Source organism: Podarcis gaigeae (genome assembly GCF_964106915.1).
Source record: "Podarcis gaigeae genome assembly, chromosome: 6".
Lineage (NCBI taxonomy): Eukaryota > Metazoa > Chordata > Lepidosauria > Squamata > Lacertidae > Podarcis > Podarcis gaigeae.
The window spans coordinates 2019724-2039162 of NC_139682.1; the positions used below are offsets into that span (position 1 = coordinate 2019724).

The following is a 19439-nucleotide window of genomic DNA, read 5'->3' on the forward strand; positions in this document are numbered from 1 at the left end:
AAAGAGAAAATGAAGTAGAAACAAAACAGAGGAGAAAATGTAGACTCTAAAAGCCAATTTGATCATACCTCCAATTGTGCAGTTAAGATTATACAAAAGGATTAGGGAAGCCTCCTTAAAAAAAAAGTATTTAATAAGTGCTCAAACATCAAGATGGCAGAAGCCTGTCCAGTCTCTCCTTATAGTGGTTCCAGAAGGCAGGGACTGCAACACTAAAAGCCCAGTTTCAAGTCCAAGCAAAGCATGTCTCTGGGGCATGTGGGACTCTCAGCGGTGCCCTATCTGAGGAGGGCAGTTTCCGGACACCGATTTCTGGGGTGAGGCAATGTTACTTCTCAGGCTACCAGTTTATCACAATTTATCTCTGCCTATGCCATCGTTCTGATGCGCCTACTGGCTCTAGGATCTGCACCAGTGTAAAACAACCTCCATTGTCCACCATGACTATTTCTGAATCCATTGCTGAACCCAGATTTAATCTCAATCGCATCTATAGTCCCATCTCAGTGGAAATTCAGCATAAATTGAACTGCTGTTTATCTGAACAGTCATTAGTGTTTACCAGTGTGGAAATTATTCAAAAACAGGGAGGGGCTCTTTTCCAGGGAGGACCCCCACCCTGCTGCCTGGAAGACCAGCAGAAGAGAGGGCGACATTCTGCATTGCGTCTGGGCTCTCCTCTTTCTGTATCGCCATTAACCGTAGCGAACGTCTGCTCCAAAGAGCAAGAAATCCTGGGGAGAGATCAGAAGGCAGAATTAGGAACGGAGGAAGCTGCCTTATACAGAGTCAGGCCATTGGTCCTCCTAGCCAGGGCCGCCGGATTGTTAGGGGACATTCGGCACAGAAACATGTGTGTACACCTTTAAGAAGTTTCTGGGATTAATTGGCTGCAGCTGGCCGTTGCTATAAAAGGGAAAAGCTGAGTTTTGTAGCCTGCCTGCAGGAATAACCCCCACCAGAGTTTGTTTATTGTTTTTGTAATAAAGTCTTCCTTTTAGTTTGGGATTTTACACCTATGTCTCCTGGAGTCACTCTGTCCTCTGCCCCCGGCTGGAAATGCCCCTCCAACATGGATTGCCCCCAAGAACAGGGGCTGCAGCATGTGTGATGTCATGTGCACATCATGTGACGTCACACCCGTTTCCCTGACACCAAGCAGGCCGGTGAAGCCTCCTGTGACGTTGCTCTGGGCCGCCTCAATTTTGGGAGGGCTGGAACCCTTTCAAAGAAATATTGAGGGGTTGGAAGACAGCTCTGCCGCCTAGAATTGGCCTGCCTGCCTCTAGCTTAGCAGTGTCTCTCTAGCAATGGCTCTCCATGATTTCAGGCAGGAGTCTCTCCCAGAACCGCCTGGAGACGCCAGCGAGGATTGAACCTGCAACCTTCCGCTTGTTGTCACCCTGCCCCTGAGCTATGGCCCTTGCAGCTGAGTCTTTCTCTGGCCAACAGCAGGACAACAAAATCCTGGCATCCAAACACAAACAGTCCAGGATGCCTACCTCCTGGGACGTGTGCTCTGCAAGCAGGGCTGTTTGTTTCATTTAATATTTCCTAAAAATTTATACACTGCTTGAGTGTAAAACAACAACAACCTTCCAAGCAGTTTGCAAAATAAGATAAAGCAATAAAATTATCACAACCACGATTCAAGAGTTTTAAAAAGTTAAAAGAACAGTAGACTAAAAACAGATCTGAGCTCACCTCAGATTTCTTAAACATCTGGGTAGCCTTGTCTAAGCAAGAATGTTTTAATCAGGCGCAAGAAAGAGCAAAGTAACGGAGCATGGCTGGTGTCAAGAGGCAGGGAATTCCAAAGTGAAATAACTGAGTTCTTGCAAATGTGGAAGGGGTATTATGGGATGCCTGCTGGGCCAAGTGAGGGCCGCCTCAATGTGGGCTTCACCTGCTTCCTGAAGGAGCTTTCCCCACAATTCATTTTTAGCCTCAAAATGCAGGAAGCTTCCCTGAGTACCCAGAGCTTCTTTTGCAACGGGGCTAATGCATCACCCACCTGGCGAAGCTGCAGAAAGGCACTGGAGAGCTCCACGTGGTCCGGGAGAGGGAGGGGGAACCCCTCAGCCAGTCGTGCTGGAAGGTAAAATTTATCTTGCATTTACAAAAATATTGTAAAGAAGTAGACTCACTGGCAGGGTTTGATCAAATATTTACAATTAAGGAAACAAGTATAAAAGTTAAGATGTAATAATGGGGAATGAATAAAGGGGGAAATGTAATTTGGGGGGAAAGGGTACAAAAAGAATACAACAATATTTAATTTAAAAATTGTGAAATTAAGGTAGAATAAGATGGGCAGGAGAAGCAAATATTTAAAGAACCAGAAGAGGAAGTTGAGAGAAGTCATTGGGGGGGGGATTGGGATTTATAGATTTTCCTTGTGATAATAATGATTGTGTTGAATATAAAATTGTAAAAATCAATAAAAACTATTTTTCTAAAAAAGGGAGATAAAATTAAGCAAGGTCATAGAATCACAGAATTGTAGAGTTGGAAGGGACCCAAGGGTCATCTAGTCCAACCCCCTGCAATGCAACTAAAGGATCCATGGCAGATGGCCATCCAACCTCTGCTTAAATACCTCCAACGAATGGAAGTCCAGCACCTTCCAAGGGATCCGTTCAACCACCAAACAGATGGCAGCAGAGTGGCGCATTGGGCGAACACAGCCTCCATTTTGGATTTGTATTATGTGCTTTCCCACACCAGAGCTATATGAATCCCTCCCAATTATGAAGAGAGTCTAAAAAGGTTCTGCAAATTGCAAAACGATATATAAGAGTTTTCGCCTGCCCCCCTCTGCCATACCTGATGAGCCACCGGCAGCTACTCACCTCTTAGAGAGTCCTGCTCTGCCATCTGAACTTATTCAGGCGTGCAGCCATAAAAACTAGAAACTTGCTTTAAACTATGAAAAAGAAACCTGGCCTCCACTCAGTAGTGGAGGTGGACCATTTGCACAGCCTCTTATTTATTCGTTTATTGCATTTCTGTGCATCTTTTTCTCCAAGGACCTCAAGGTTATTCTGCTCTTAATTTCATCTCCTCAACAACCCTTCAGGGTAGGTTAAGCCAAAAGGGACTGACTGGCCCAAGGTCACCATCCAGTGAGTTTCAGGGCCCATTGGGGATCTGAACCCTGGTCTCTCCCAGGTGCTCTAACCACTACACCACCACTGCGCCTCATACTGGCCTCTTGCCTGCAACAGGGGAAGTGTGCATTTGCCCTGCAGTTTTCACCGCTGCTCCTGGTTGTCTCCTCACTCTGAAGTGCTCTGTGAGCTCCCCAATGTTGTACGCGAGATGCTAGACATTCCTCCCCTAGTAACTTTCCATGGGGTTGCAGGCCTGGCGTTTTCTCAAAACGGCACAGCCAAATGCCCTCCCAGGAACCACCTGCCAGTCTCCTCTCCTCCTCGGAGATGCAAGTGGAGGGGTCTTCGCTCTGTCCTGGGAGTCCATATCAGAGGCCTGGTTCTGTTGGGATGGTGAATGAGAAACAAGGCTATAAGGAAGCACATGGTGCAACAATTAGACTGATATTTACCATTCATTGCAGGTAGGAGGGTGCTTGAAGCAAGGTAGTTCATGATGGATTGCATTAATTGTACCTGGAAAGAGAGAGACAGAGACCATAAAAGGGAAATCAAGATGAAAGGGCTCATGGAATCACAGAACTGTAAAGTTGGAAAGGAGTCAAGGGTCCAAGGGTCATCTAGTCCAACCTCCTGCAATGCAGGAATCTCAACTCACAGTCATTCATCCAATTTGAAATCATACTGGACCGTGCTTAGCTTTACAAATGCACTAGCAGTTTTATTGCTGCATGGGGCAGTGGGGAGGAGGGTCAAGGTGTCCTCTAATTCCCCTCCCTGACTTTTGGCTTCATCCTGGTTGTCCTACATCTGCCTTGGCCGTTACATAAATGGGTGTGTGAATCAAACAACACCCAGACAATTGGAAAGAACATTAAGCCCGTGGTCCATCTGGTCCATCTCCATGGCCAACCAGAGGAGCTCAAGCAAGACCTGAGCACAAGAGCTCTCTCCCTTTCTTTGGTTTCCAGCAACTTGTATTTGAAAGCATTAAGACCTCCAACTATGGAAGCAGAGCAGAGCCATCATCCCTAGTGGCCATTAATAGCCCTCTCCTACTCAGTCCAGTATATCTGAAGGAGCGTCTCCACCCCCATCGTTCTGCCCGGACACTGAGATCCAGTGCCGAGGGCCTTCTGGCGGTTCCCTCACTGCGAGAAGTAAGGTTACAGAGAACCAGGCAGAGGGCCTTCTCGGTGGTGGCACCCGCCCTGTGGAACACCCTACCTTCAGATGACAAGGAACTAAACAACTACCTGACTTTTAGAAGACATCTGAAGGCAACCCTGTTTGGGGAAGTTTTTAATGTTTGATGTTTTATCGTGTTTTTAATACTCTGTTGGGAGCAGCCCAGAGTGGCTGGTGAAAGCCAGCCAGATGGGCAGGTTGTTGTTGTTGTTTCCATGAATCTCAGGGTTGTGGGTTTGAGATTTGCACGTTGGGCAAAAGATTCTTGCATTTCAGGGGGTTGGGTTAGATGAATCCAGTGGTGTAGCGTGGGGGGTGCAGGGGGGGGCCGGGCGCAAATCCACGGGTTAGGGGGCGCAAATTACTTCCCTTGCCCTGGGTGCTGACAACCCCCGCTACGCCACTGGATGAATCTCAGGGTCTCTTCCAGCTCTACAATTCTATGATTCTGTGATCTGTCTTGAACCTTCAAACAACCAGCTTAATTGAATATCAACAAGTTCTAGTGTCATGAGAAGGAGGTAGAACCTTTTCTCTGTTCACTTTCTCCATGCAAGGCATAATTTAATAAACGTCTATTGTGTCAACTCTTTCTTGTCTTTTTTCTAAACTAGAAAGACCTCAGCGCTTGCATGCTTCCCTCACAGGGGATTCCCCTCAATCATTCTGATGACCCTTTTCTGAATCTTTCCCATTTATTCGGTTTGCTAGTACAGTGGTACCTTGGGTTACGGACGCTTCAGGTTACGGACGCTCCAGGTTACAGACTCCGCTAACCCAGAAATAGTACTTCGGGTTAAGAACTTTGCTTCAGGATTGTTATGTACTGAGCTGAATAGGATCCAAACTGCAGCAGTCTGATTGGTCCTAGAACAATAGGATTCAGAATGCAGCAGTCTGATTGGTCCTAGAACAATGCAGCAGTATGATTGGTTAGCAGGAACCACCCAATCATGCTCCAGATAGAAGTGAATCCACAACCTGATTGGCTTACAGTAGAATTCCGGAATTAGCCAATCATGTGCAGCCCATTGTGTAAATAATGTATATAAAGCAGATACTTTGAGGGGACATTCATTCATTCCTCCTCACCACTATGAGCTGAATAAAGAGCATGAAATCACTTTGCGACTCCGAGTATATTTCAAGGATGAGAACAGAAATTGTGCTCCAGCGGCGTGGCAGCAGCAGGAGGCCCCATTAGGTAAAGTAGTGCTTCAGGTTAAGAACAGTTTCAGGTTAAGAACAGACTTCCGGAACGAATTAAGTACTTAACCCGAGGTACCACTGTAATTTTGTCTTGCCCAGGGCAACCCAAAACAACTTTGTGAGGTGAGGCGACCAGAAGCGTATGCAGGACTCCAAATATGGTTGCACCATAGATGTGCAAAATGGCATTATGCTATTGGCAGTCTTCAATCTCTTTCCTAACGATCTCTAGCATGGAATCTGCCTTTTTCACAGCTGCTGCACACTTGGCAGAACCACCGAGGGGAATGACAAAGCAGGTGTGTGTCTGTGACACCTGAGGATGGGGGTGAAATTTGGGTCGGTTCACATTTTAGTGCAAACTTTATTCACCCCTCCTGAAATAATAAACAAAACGAAGCTCAGCTGGCCTTCAACATTCGGACTATTCCAAATTTTGCAGCGGTGTTCTCCAGGCAAGTAATGTCTACAAAGAAACCACATGCTTAGAGGTTTGCATGTACTTGAGTAGAAATAAAATAGAAAAAAATGCATTACATTTGAGAAAATTGAATGCCAATAATATGTATATTAGGAGTTACATGCAAGGAGAAGTTGGTAAATCTTCACGAGGACAAATAAAATAAACGCCAAAAACTGATGTGTAAAAGGGGAGAACTAAACTTAAGACTGCAGGAGTGAGGAGCTGAGATTGATAGGTTTGCCCACGGAGAGTGGCACCAAATCTTTCAGAGAGGGTATTGGCAAGAATGGGCTTTGAGAAGAAGGCAAGAGGGCCTCTGGCCCACTGAGTGCGCAGGTTGAGAGCTGTGACCATGGAATCCTGTCACTTAAGGTCACGGGATCAAGCAATTTAGGGAACGAAAAAGAACTTACTGAGAAAGGCCCAACGTCCGAGTGCTTCAGAGACAGCTGCAACCTATATGAGGATACAGGGGGGAAAGAGAGTAATGGGGGTTTTATGCCTTATGACGACAATGTACCTTATTGACTTGCTGAGCTACAGGAAGCCAGTGGAACCAAGCCACAGGGTCATGGCTGATAACTCTTTTCTGCACTCATCTTTCTGCACGCCCTTTGTGGCTGCCTTGGTGCAGGGGAGCACCTTTTCGGCTGAAAGGTCCGATAGAAATAAATTTGAAAGTGTAGTAGAACCCAGATCTCGTCTCCCACAGTTTGCAGGGCAAGGTAAGCAAGCATTCGGTGTGACAGCACTGGCCCTTTGGAACTCCCTGCCACTTGAAGTGCCTGCTAAAAAAATTCTTGTGTAGACAAGCCTTCCAAGGGGCTTAGAAAGTTTGAATGGGTTTAAATCTATACTGTGGTTTTAACTTTCTGTATATTTTAAAGTGTTGTTGGGTTTTTAAAAAATATTTTTATTGTTTTAACTTCTCTGTAAACTGCTTTGCCCCTTCATGGATCACTGCCTTGCCGTGGCGAAGGGGCTTGAAGAACTCAGAGAAGCTATGAACTATGCCGAGCAGGGCACCCAAGATGAACAGGTCATAGTGGAGAGTTTTGACCAAACGTGATCCACCTGGAGGAGGAACCGGCAAGCCACTCCAGTATCCCTGCCAAGAAAACTCCATGGACAAAGACAACAGGCATATAAAAGATATGACGCTGGAAGATGAGCCCCTCAGGTCGGAAGGCGTCCAACATGCTACTGGGGAAGAGCGGAGGGCAAGTACAAGTAGATCCAGAGCTGATGAAGCGGCTGGGCCAAAGCCGAAAGGACGCTCAGTTGCGGATATGCCTGGAAGCGAAAGGAAAGTCCAATGCTGTAAAGAAAAATATGCATAGGAACCTGGAATGTAAGAACCATGAACCTGGGTAAGTTGGAGGTGGTCAAAAATGAGATGGCAAGAATAAATATTGACATCCTGGGCATCAGTGAACTAAAATGGACGGGAATGGGTGAATTCAGTTCGGATGACCATCATATCTACTACTGTGGGCAAGAAACCCATAAAAGAAATGGAGTGGCCCTCATAGTCAACAAAAGAGTGGTGAAAGCTGTACTGGGATGCAATCTCAAAAATGATAGAATGATCTCGATACGAATCCAAGGCAGACCTTTTAACATCACAGTAATCCAAGTTTATGCACCAACTACTTGTGCTGAAGAAACTGAAATTGACCAATTCTATGAAGACTTACAAGACCTTATAGAAGTGACACCAAAGAAGGATGTTCTTCTCATTATAGGGGATTGGAATGCTAAAGTAGGGAGTCAAGAGATAAAAGGAACAACTGGCAAGTTTGGCCTTGGAGATCAAAACGAAGCAGGGCAAAGGCTAATAGAGTTCTGTCAAGAGAACAAGCTGGTCATCACAAACACGCTTTTCCAGCAACACAAGAGACGACTCTACACATGGACATCACCAGATGGGCAGCATCGAAATCAGATTGATTATATTCTCTGCAGCCAAAGATGGAGAAGCTCTATACAGTCAGCAAAAACAAGACCTGGAGCTGACTGTGGCTCAGATCATCAGCTTCTTATAGCAAAATTCAAGCTTAAACTGAAGAAAGTAGGAAAAACCACTGGGCCGGTAAGATACAATCTAAGTCAAATCCCTTATGAATACACAGTGGAAGTGAGGAACAGGTTTAAGGATTTAGATTTGGTGGACAGAATGCCTGAAGAACTATGGATGGAGGCTCGTAACATTATACAGGAGGCAGCAACGAAAACCATCCCAATGAAAAGGAAATGCAAGAAAGCAAAGTGGCTGTCCAATGAGGCCTTACAAATAGCGGGGGAGAGAAGGCAAGCAAAATGCGAGGGAGATGGTGAAAGATACAGGAAATTGAATGCAGATTTCCAAAGAATAGCAAGGAGAGACAAGAAGACCTTCTTAAACGAGCAATGCAAAGAAATAGAAGAAAGCAATAGAATGGGAAGAACCAGAGATCTGTTCAAGAAAATTGGAGATATGAAAGGAACATTTCGTACAAAGATTTCCACAATAAAGGACAAAAGTGGAAAGGACCTAACAGAAGCAGAAGACATCAAGAAGAGGTGGCAAGAATACACAGAGGAATTATACCAGAAAGAAATGGATGTCTCGTATACCCCAGGTAGTGTGGTTGCTGACCTTGAGCCAGACATCCTGGAAAGTGAAGTCAAATGGGCCTTAGAAAGCACTGCAAATAACAAGGCCAGTGGAAGTGATGGCATTCCAGCTGAACTATTTAAAATTTTAAAAGATGATGCTGTTAAGGTGCTACACTCAATATGCCAGCAAGTTTGGAAAACTCAGCAGTGGCCAGAGGATTGGAGAAGATCAGTCTACATCCCAATCCCAAAGAAGGGCAGTGCCAAAGAATGCTCCAACTACCGCACAATTGCACTCATTTCACACGCTAGCAAGGTTATGCTTAAAATTCTACAAGGAAGGCTCAAGCAGTATGTGGACCGAGAACTCCCAGAAGTGCAAGGTGGATTTAGAAGAGGCAGAGGAACCAGAGACCAAATTGCAAACATGCGCTGGATTATGGAGAAAGCTAGAGAGTTCCAGAAAGACATCTACTTCTGCTTCATTGACTATGCAAAAGCTTTTGACTGTGTCGACCACGGCAAACTATGGCAAGTTCTTAAAGAAATGGGAGTGCCAGATCACCTCATCTGTCTCCTGAGAAATCTCTATGTGGGACAAGAAGCTACAGTTAGAACTGGATATGGAACAACTGATTGGTTCAAAATTGGGAAAGGAGTACGACAAGGCTGTATTTTGTCTCCCTGCTTATTTAACTTATATGCAGAATTCATCATGCGAAAGGCTGGGCTGGATGAATCCCTAGCCGGAATTAAGATTGCCGGAAGAAATATCAACAACCTCAGATATGCAGATGACACAACCTTGATGGCAGAAAGTGAGGAGGAATTAAAGAACCTTTTAATGAGGGTGAAAGAGGAGAGCGCAAAATATGGCCTGAAGCTCAACATCAAAAAAACGAAGATCATGGCCACTGGTCCCATCACCTCCTGGCAAATAGAAGGGGAAGAAATGGAGGTAGTGAGAGATTTTACTTTCTTGGGCTCAATGATCACTGCAGATGGTGACAGCAGCCACGAAATTAAAAGACGCCTGCTTCTTGGGAGAAGGGCAATGACAGGCCTAGACAGCATCTTGAGAAGTAGAGACATCACCTTGCCAACAAAGGTTCGTATAGTTAAAGCTATGGTTTTCCCAGTAGTGATGTATGGAAGTGAGAGCTGGACCATAAAGAAGGCTGATCGCCGAAGAATTGATGCTTTTGAATTATGGTGCTGGAGGAGACTCTTGAGAGTCCCATGGACTGCAAGAAGATCAAACCTCTCCATACTGAAGGAAATCAACCCTGAGTGCTCACTGGCAGGACAGATTGTGAAGCTGAGGCTCCAGTACTTTGGCCACCTCATGAGAAGAGAAGACTCCCTGGAGAAGACCCTGATGTTGGGAAAGATGGAGGGCACAAGGAGAAGGGGACGGCAGAGGACGAGATGGTTGGATAGTGTTTTCGAGGTTACCAGCATGAGTTTGAGCAAACTGAGGGAGGCAGTGGAGGACAGAGGTGCCTGGCGTTCTCTGGTCCATGGGGTCACGAAGAGTCGGACACGACTAAACGACTAAACAACAACAACAAACTGCTTTGAGGGTTTCCCTCCCTACAATCAAGTGGTATACTGTATAAATTTTATGAAATAAATAAATATGCATTGCAGGGGATGACCCTCAGGGTCCCTTGCAACTCTGCAATTCTATGATTCTACGAAATAAGTCAATATGGTTTTTTTCCTGGATAATAGCCAAACAATGATATTTGAATTATAGAATCGTAGAGTTGGAAGGGATCCCAGGGTCATCTAGTCCAACCCCATTACTGAAACAAAGATATGCTACATCCACAGCATTCCCCTGATCCGTCAAGCTTGTAACTATATCAAAAAGGGAAATGAGATTCATCTGGCATGACTTGTGTTTGAGAACACCATGCTGGGTCTTAGTAATCACAACATCCCTTTCTAAGTGCTCACAGACTGACTGCTGAATTATCTCTTCTAGGCCTTTTTGTGGGAGCTTATAATCAAGCAAAAAACTTTTTTGGGGGGGTATTAAAATGGTAAAGCACATTTGTTGTTTCTTACTTGCCAAGCTTCAGGGACCCAAAGATCTTGGTGGAGTTAACAGCAACTTTGGCTGAAATGGTGGTTGACTGAAATCAAAGAGAAGCAGGTTGAATGTGCTTTGCAAACAGATCAGAAAAAGTTTACATCGTGTGAAGTCTATACATATGAAGATTTGGAATTCTTTTAATCATTGGGGAAATTTGCAACAACAAAAAGAGAAGGAAAGAGTTTTGGATTTGATATCCTGCTTTATCACTACCTGAAGGAGTCTCAAAGCAGCTAACATTCCCCTTTCCCTTCCTTCCCCACAACAAACACTCTGTGAGGTGAGTGGGGCTGAGAGACTTCAGAGAAGTGTGACTGGCCCAAGGTCACTCAGCAGATGAATGTGGAGGAGCGGGGAAGCGAACCTGGTTCCCCAGATTACGAGACTACCACAACACCACACTGGGATGGAAGGAAGGAGAAAATGCATCTGTTAGCAAAATTGAGGGGAATATATAACATTCAGAAAGAAAAATATCAGGAACTAAGGAAGGGAAGAGGCAGAAATGAGCACCCACAATCGACAAAAGCTCTGATGAAGGTGGAAGAGGAGGTTTAGGGCAATGGGCAGACTGGAAGGGGCACAAAATACCCTCCTGATCATGGGCAGCACCAAGGCTCAAGGTGTGTCCTGAACTTACCGCACCAATCACAAAGAGCGAGGCCAAGGAAGCGTTGGGGAGGATGGCAAATGCTCTGATGTCGACCGCCGGGGACAGCGAAATGACGTCAGGTGTGATGGTCAGAGACGGGGCAGAAGAAGGTGAGACTTGGAGCTTCATGAGCATGTTGGGGTACAGCTTTGCCAACTGGGTGTGGAGAGCAAAGGTGGCATGAGAATCTCAGTAGAACCTGGCTGCTGGATCAGGTCCAAGTGGACCCATCTTCTCCCGTAACCAAACAGATGCCCCAGCTGCTCACCTGTGGAACAAAGGCCTTGAAGCATGTGGTGTTGAGCCGGACTTTAAACTCCTTCGGAATCTGCAGCAGGGGAGAAGAGGCGAGTTGGGGATGGAGAGATAGGACGATATACTATGACTTGGAAAAGCAGAGGTTAGAAAGAACAGCCCCTTTAAACCTTCCTCTTGTTCTCCTGCTGGCTTTTAGCTATGGGGGACATTCCTTGGGTGCCAGCCACAGTAGTGGGAGTCACTGGACCTCGCTAGTACCAGGTGGCACTCGAAGACGGTCGCTTGTGGCGCCGGCACATAGACCAGCTTAGGCGCAGGGCTGGGGACTTGGACACTACCGTGGTGCCCCCAACTGCGCTCGTGGCTCCGGAACAGACACTTACAGATGGTGAGACTCCACCTACACCTCTCTCGCAAACTGTCAGCGTGGAGCTGAACCATGCCACTTCAGAGGGTCTGCCGGACTTCCCACGGACTCAGACCACTGCCGGGCCTGACATTCCGCCAACTCCACTCGCAGAGGTTCCACCCACAGCAGCGGATCCAGGGGACTTGGTTTCAATGCCACCTAGGGTCGCGCCGCAGCCTCAGCAAAAATCGGGCAGCCCACCGGACCTGGGTACCGCTCCCAGGCAGTCTGGCAGAGTTTCCAAGCTCCCAACCTATTTAAAGGACTATGTTGTTGGACATGTAACACTGTTGGTCTAAGTATGTGGAAGCATGTGAAATGTAACCGATATGCTTTTGTGCCTAATTGAACCATTACGTGTAGTGCTGTATATAAGGAGACCATTACTATTGTAACTAACGCCTTATCTCGGTGGGGAGGGGTGTTATGTACTGAAGTTCTCACCCTGGGCCAGCAGGGGGATACTGTAGATAGTTATGCAAATGAAGGATCAAAAGTGACGTTCAGTGATTGGATAGTTTTAGAAAGTTGCTAGAGTAACGTTGTACTGGAGCTCTATATAAGCAGGCTGACTGAGCCCTTCAGTTCAGTTCTGTTCTGGCCTCTGAATAAAGAAGAGCTGTTTGAAGAATCGCTGTGTCGTCTGATATGTTCACCCACAACTTAACAACTTGGAAAAGCAGAGGTTAGAAAGAACAGCACCTTTAAACCTTCGTCTTGTTCTCCTGCTGGCTTTTAGCTGGAAACTCAGCCCAGAACCTCCCATCAAAGCCAGGCTTCCATTGTGGGCCATCGACAGGCTCCTATCGTCTTATTGCTAGAAAAACATGTCGGCAGCATTGAAGAGATGAGAAAAGCCTGCTGCACCAAGCCAATGGCCCATCTAGTTCCACATCCTGATCTCACTATCAAAGGGAGCTACTCAAGAGCCGCTGTAGAGGACTGCATCGTGATCTACCCCCTGGTAAAGCCAGCTCTGCAGACTTGGGCTCCCCAGCCCTCCTTACCATGTCGTCTGTGATGAAGAAGTTCATCTCCCCTGCTCCGTAGTATACAAGGCCTGCAGTGTTGAAGAAGTAAGTGGAGACTCCGAAATAAAGCATGCGGTCGTGATCCACCGGGAAAGCGAAGGCTGGTGGTGTAAAAGGAGGAGGAGAGCGATGGGCGAGGGAGAAGAATTCACCCTGATGGGAGAGGAAATGCAAAAAATGGAAAGTCATTCCTAGGAAAGAATGCTAATGAAGGGGACTCAGCCTGTTTCTTTTCTCCTTCCTAGAATCACAGAACTGTAGGGTTGGATGGAGCTCTTCGCTTCTTCGCTTCTTCTGGTCCAACCCGCTGCAATGCAGGAATCTCAGGTAAGTGTTTTAGGAAGAGACGAAGGGAAGCAAAAGGCAAGCATCTTCCCACCAGGAAGCTGCCCGCAGCACAGGAGGCCTCCGGGAGGGAAAGCTGGCCACCTCCCCTCCCTCCGTCCCTCCCTCCCTCCTTTTCCCTACCTTCAGGTCCAAGTCTAGGGAATTCTGTGAAGCCACAGGAGGAGCAACCAGAGAGTAATCGATCCCAGACACCTTGTCAATTCTAGCCGTGACTAGGAAAAAAACAGGACAAATGGAGGAGCTGGGGCGAGATGACAACAAAGCAGCGTTGGACAAAGGTGTCCATTTCAGTCTCTCATTTTCCCAATCTTGAATCCAGTTCTCTGCATTTGCACATCAGATTATGCTTTTGTTTTTGTTTGTTGTACCCCCAGAAAGAAAGAAAAGCCATCAGCATTTTCGTGCCAATTTCTATAATACAGTACAGTGGTACCTTGGGTTTAGTACTTAATTCATTCTGGAGGTCCGTTCTTAACCTGAAACTGTTTTTAACCTGAAGTACCACTTTAGCTAATGGGGCCTCCCGCTGCTGCCGTGCAATTTCTGTTCTCATCCTGAAGCAAAGTTCTTAACCCGAGGTACTATTTCTGGGTTAGCAGAGTCTGTAACCTGAACCGTCTGTAACCCGAGGTACCACTGTACTCATAATCAGAACCCTGTTGGATTGGTGTGTTGAAGCATAAAGCAAGCTCCATGGACTATATGGAAAAGGCAGAAATGACGGGCAGAATTCCAGATCAGGGAGAAGAGTTGTTGGAAGAAGACTGGAAGAAATTTAAAATCTATTTACAAAAATTGTAAAATTTTTGAATGTTGATCACATTGAAATGAAATGAATGGGTTCTAGTAAAAAAGGTAAAATAAGAATATGAAAGAAAGGATAGATATTAGATGAAAATTAGGAACAAACAATATGTGAAGAAAGATAATTAAGGATAAAATTAATAAGAAGGAATTTGCTAATTAATTTCAAATTGGAATACAAGAAAGGGGGTGTGAGGAAGTCAAGAAAATAGGTTTATGAATGGTAAGAAAGTAAAGAGAGGGATTTTCTTTTTTTTAACTTTTTGAATTTTCTTTTAGTGTTTTAACTTTTTTCTTTTATTTTTGATTTTTTCTTTTTTCTTTTTATTCTTATATGTCAACTGCTCGTTTTTAATGTATTCTGATGTTTTTTGTATGCTTATATTAATTTGTGTTTTTCTTTATGTAACTTTTTTCTTTGATAAAACTTAATAAAATATTATTATTTTTTAAAAAAAGAAGCATAAAGCAAGCTCCATCTTGGTAGTCAAGGTAACCCAAAAAAGAATTGGTAGTTGTTGCGAGGATGAGCTCAGATATGTTTCCTTGCTTTGATCTATGCTAATGGGTTGTGCTTATCTGAGGGCCTTGGGATGCTGGGCTCTGGGCCCAGAGAGGGCAGAAGGAAACTGGGCTCTGCTGCTTTGTGCATAAAGGATGCCTAAATGTTTGCTTGGGTGCAGACAAGCCATGGCAACCTCTCACCACTGGGGGGTCTGTCCCATGTCCGTAATGGCAGCAAGGCCCAGCAGGCTGACTTACCATAAACTTATTCTTTTTTCATATGTAATAAATCACTAGAACTGATCACTCAGGTGTCTTTGAAATCCTTCATGGGTATACCTTCATCAAACCACTGCCATGAGCCCACCTTTGGGCTGGTGGATCGGGACAATCAGGCCAATGGCCCGTCTAGTCCAGCATCCTGTTCTTCGAGGGATCCACTAGATTCCTCCACAGGAAACCAGCAAGCAGAAAGTGAGCATAACAGCAACTGCTTTTCAGAAGCATGGCTGCCATCTCCTCCTGCATGCATTTGTCTAAAGAATGCGGAACTCCCTGCCACTTGACATCCGGCAGGCACCTCTACTCTTTTTGGCACCTGCTAAAAACACGTTTACTTAGACAAGCCCACCTGGATGTTTAGAAAGTGGATGTGAGTTTTAAACTGGTTTGAGCCTATTGCTATTTTTAACTTTTAACCATTTTAAATCATTGCTGCTATTTTTCAAAAATCTTTCTTTTTGCAAACCACTTTGAGGTTTGTTTGCTTTTTGACAATCAAACAGTGTATTAATGAATAAGCCCACATTATGCCAAGGTATGCAGGGGCCCAGAAGCATTTTAGACTGCAGACTGAGCAAATCTACGGATCAGCTGGTCACAGACTTCCCTACTAGACTGAGCTGGATTGTATATCTATTTACATTTAGATCATAGCTGTCAACATTTCCCTTTTTTAAAGGGAAATTCCCTTATTCCGAATAGGATTCCTCACAAGAAAAGGGAAAAGTTGACAGCTATGTTTAGAGTAATTATCTCTAGAAAATTTAATCTGCATCTGTACATATAAAAGATGTGAGGTTTATGTAAGTTCTCCTCCTCCTCCTCCTCTATCCTCTACTTTGGCTTAGAAAGAAATCTCCCATTGCCTTACTGACAACTTGTGTTACAGAATGAATATTAGCCAAATATTAGCTGAAAGCATTTTGGTCTCCCAAATCCTCCAGATTGTGGGTTCTGTTTAAGGCCAGAGACGCTGGCTGGGCCAAAGTCAGGGGCTCACTTCATAGAATCATAAAATAGTAGAGTTGGAAGGGGCCACGAGGGGAATTTAGTCCGACCTCCTGCAAAGCAGGAATAAAGCAGGCATTGCTTAAAGGTAAAGGGACCCCTGACCGTTAGGTCCAGTCGTGGCCGACTCTGGGGTTGTGGCGCTCATCTCGCTTTACTGGCCAAGGGAGCCGGCGTACAGCTTCCAGGTCATGTGGCCAGCATGACTAAGCCGCTTCTGGCGAACCAGAGCAGCACACGAAACACCGTTTACCTTCCTGCCACAGTGGTACCGTTTACCTTCCTGCCACAGTGGTACCTACCTATTCTACTTGCACTTTGAGGTGTTTTCAAACTGCTAGGTTGGCACGAGCAGGGACTGAACAACGGGAGCTCACCCCATCGCAGGGATTCAAACCGCTGACCTTCTGATCAGCAAGTCCTAGGCTCTGTGGTTTAAGCCACATCGCCATCCACGTCCCTATTTTGATAGTGTTAGGTACCACCTGAAAAACATTTTCTTGAAATTCTCTTTTATGGTATAGCAAGCGGCGAACCTACTATCTATACACCAGAGCCTTTCCCACTGTTCCAAATATTTAAAGGGTGGGGCGTTTCCCTGCTAGCTGCAGAAGCAGCCCTGAAATCTTGAGTGATGCAAAAGTGGTGCTTTGGAACTGCCAGGTTGGCAGGAGGTGGGGCAGAGCAACGGGAGCTCACTCCGTCGCGGGGATTCGAACCACCGACCTTCCAATCGGCAAGCCCTAGGCTCAGTGTTTTAACCCACAGCGCCACCTGTGTCCCTAGGCATTGCTTAGAAGGAGCTCTTTCCCCCTGATGGGGTCCAGCTTGTCACCAGCTTCCACCATCATTGCTCTTACCTGGCAGGGTCTGCAGGAAAGGCTGCAGTTTGGAGCCAATGGAACTGCTCACTTCTTCACAGACCTGGGGGGAAGAGAAGAAAGGCCATAAGGACGACTTACTCCTTGGCAGGAGCCCCATGTGTCCATGGGCTCGTTGCTTGGCTCTGAACCTAGCAGAACCTCCATTCCCAGGTGTGGTCTGTGTTGAAGTACTGGTGCTAGATGTGGGGCACAAACAACTGTGAATGGTGGTCTCCTCCTACCATTGTTTACCCACATCTGGCCCAGCGGTTTATCAATGCAGTTTTGGACCATGCACACCAGAGGCATATTGTGGGCATGGTTGTCTTCTGCACTGCAGAGAGTTGGGCTTGAGGACCTTTGGGGAACCCCTTCTGACTCAAAACTTCCATGGTTCTAGGAATTGCTGGGCCTTTTGGGATGGGTAATAATAATAATAATAATAATAATAATTTTTTATTTATACCCCGCCCTCCCCAGCCAAGGCCGGGCTCAGAGCGGCTTACAAGCAATAATAAAAACAAGATGAATGATTACAACTTAAAAACAAAAATAAAATACATTAAAATAATGGAACATTAAAATATTAAAATGTAGCCTCATCGCAGGAGAAGGAAAAGAAAGAAAGAGGAGAAAAGAAAAAAAAGAGAGAGAGAGGGAGGGAATCAAATTGGCTCCAAGCCAAAGGCCAGGCGGAACAACTCTGTCTTACAGGCCCTGCGGAAAGAAATCAGATCCTGCAGGGCCCTGGTCTCAGGAGACAGAGCGTTCCACCAGGCCGGGGCCAGAGTTGAAAAGGCCCTGGCTCTGGTTGAAGCCAATCTAACTTCCTTAGGGCCTGGGACCTCTAGGGTGTTGCTATTTATGGACCTATGGGGCAGACCGGGAGAGGCGGTCTCGTAGGCACGAGGGTCCTAGGCCGTGAAGGGCTTTAAAGGTCAAAAGCAGCACCTTAAATCTGACCCTGTACTCCACCGGGAGCCAGTGCAGCTTGAAAAGCACTGGGTGAATGGGTACAGAAGGCTCTGCTTATGTTCCCATGAGAAGAAGAAAACACTTTGCTACCAGCTCTACCATTCTATGATTCCACAAAGGCTCTGCTCCATAGGCCTTAGACACAGAATCATAGAAGGGACCGCAAGAGTCACCTAGCCCAACCCTCTGCAATGCAGGACTCTGAACTAAACTCAGGTGTCTGCAATGGGGTTGGACTTTCCATGGAGACTCGGTCCTTCCTTTCTCCACCCTTGGACACAGCAGATGGTGCCAGGCAGTCATTTAGCAATTACTGAAAGCGGCTTGTCTACAAGGCTTGGCGCAGGGCTCCCCTCCTGCTGCCTTTTGTGGAGAACAGGAGAGCCCGTTGTTCCCGAGGGCACGCTTGGCTAAATTAAGCTCGCAAAGGCCTGTGAAATCAAAGGAAGCTAATTCCTAACACCCAAGGCACCAAAAACCCCCACGTCTTTTCTGCTCAAAGCGCATTTGAATGCTGAAGTCCTAGGTCTGTTTATGGGGCTACTAAATTCAGAAGCAAACAAAACCTTCCTTAAGGGGAAGCGGTTCCTTCAAGTCCAAGTGATGTCACAGGAGGCTTGCAATGCCTTGTGTGAATTTTGCAGCGAACACGGAGCGTGCTTGGGAGCCACCGCAGCGGATTCTGCACGCTCAGCCTTTCCTTCCAAGTATTTGGCCCCCCACTCCACCATCCCCAGGGCACATGCAAGCCGTTGAGTCAGAAACAGGAGCAGGGCTAGAGAACCAGGCTAGGAACAAGCCAGAACATGGGCTGAGGGCCCAAGAGCAGGAGAGGCACCGTGTGTTTCCTAACAACAGCAATGTACTTCCAAAAGCTTGCTTTGGCTATTGCTGTTGGTCTCCTAGGATGCCAATCTGAGCACTGCTGGGTGAACTCCTGCTTCTGAGCATGTGCAGAGTTCCATTCCCTCTTGCAGAGCAGCAGCTAGCTCCTGCAAAACTGGGCTTTTTAGAGGGAGCAACTTCTGGTCCAGAAGGCAGGGTTTAAAGGTGCACCCATGCAGGGGTCCCACTCATTTGAGAAACTGCGGAAAGTGAGAAGGGAACTGGGAAGGAGCCCTTGGAAATCCTGTGAAGGCTTTACCTTGCCTTCCATTGCATTTCTGAATGACGACTCGATGTTTTTGTGGAAGAGGTTGTACAGCCAGCTGCGACGGGGAGAGAAGAATGGGAGGATCAATGTCAATAAGGTAAAAAGCTTTTATTTCCTAAAGTGCTTGCACTACTTTCCCCCTTGAAGATCCCAGAAACTAAGAGCAGCTTTAGGTGTTCTGAAGAAGCAAGAGGGGAGGAAGTGCTTCCTGCAATGCAGGGGGCTGGACTAGATGATTTTAGCGGGTCCCTTTCAGTTCTATAATTCTATGCTTGACTGAAGGTTGCAAAGGTTGTGGCTGTTGAATGCCCAGCGATCTTGCCGATGGGGTTCGTGTTAAATAAATTCAGCTCCGGTCCTCCGAGCTGATACGGCTCATCTTCGCTTGAGCCCAGCAGAGTATAAAACACCCAGAGCCCGCAAGGAAAGGATGAGGCAGGTATGGCTACATTGCTACGCTTTATTCCTAAGCCATGCTGA

The 19439-nt window shown here is 46.2% G+C and overlaps 1 protein-coding gene across 2 annotated transcripts in view; it reads right to left on the reverse strand.

Annotated features, from left to right (window-relative positions):
• Positions 1 to 117: 117 nt before the first annotated feature.
• LOC310847049 (bactericidal permeability-increasing protein-like) overlaps positions 118 to 19439 on the reverse strand; it is a 32092-nt gene continuing 12770 nt past the window's right edge. Inside the window, exons 5-15 of one of the 2 annotated variants that reach the window (XR_014565657.1) lie at positions 18951 to 19014; positions 16829 to 16892; positions 13491 to 13582; positions 12999 to 13175; positions 11593 to 11652; positions 11313 to 11480; positions 10145 to 10712; positions 6387 to 6910; positions 3566 to 3629; positions 2015 to 2091; positions 118 to 734 (exon numbers count right to left, since the gene is read on the reverse strand). Coding sequence is in view for 1 of the 2 variants with exons in the window: in XM_083744479.1 (XP_083600605.1) it covers positions 696 to 734; positions 2015 to 2091; positions 3566 to 3629; positions 6387 to 6429; positions 10645 to 10712; positions 11313 to 11480; positions 11593 to 11652; positions 12999 to 13175; positions 13491 to 13582; positions 16829 to 16892; positions 18951 to 19014 (916 nt within the window). In the remaining variant the exon portion in view is untranslated. The remainder of the gene's footprint in view (positions 735 to 2014; positions 2092 to 3565; positions 3630 to 6386; positions 6911 to 10144; positions 10713 to 11312; positions 11481 to 11592; positions 11653 to 12998; positions 13176 to 13490; positions 13583 to 16828; positions 16893 to 18950; positions 19015 to 19439) is intronic. The other variant, XM_083744479.1, reaches the window with a different exon arrangement.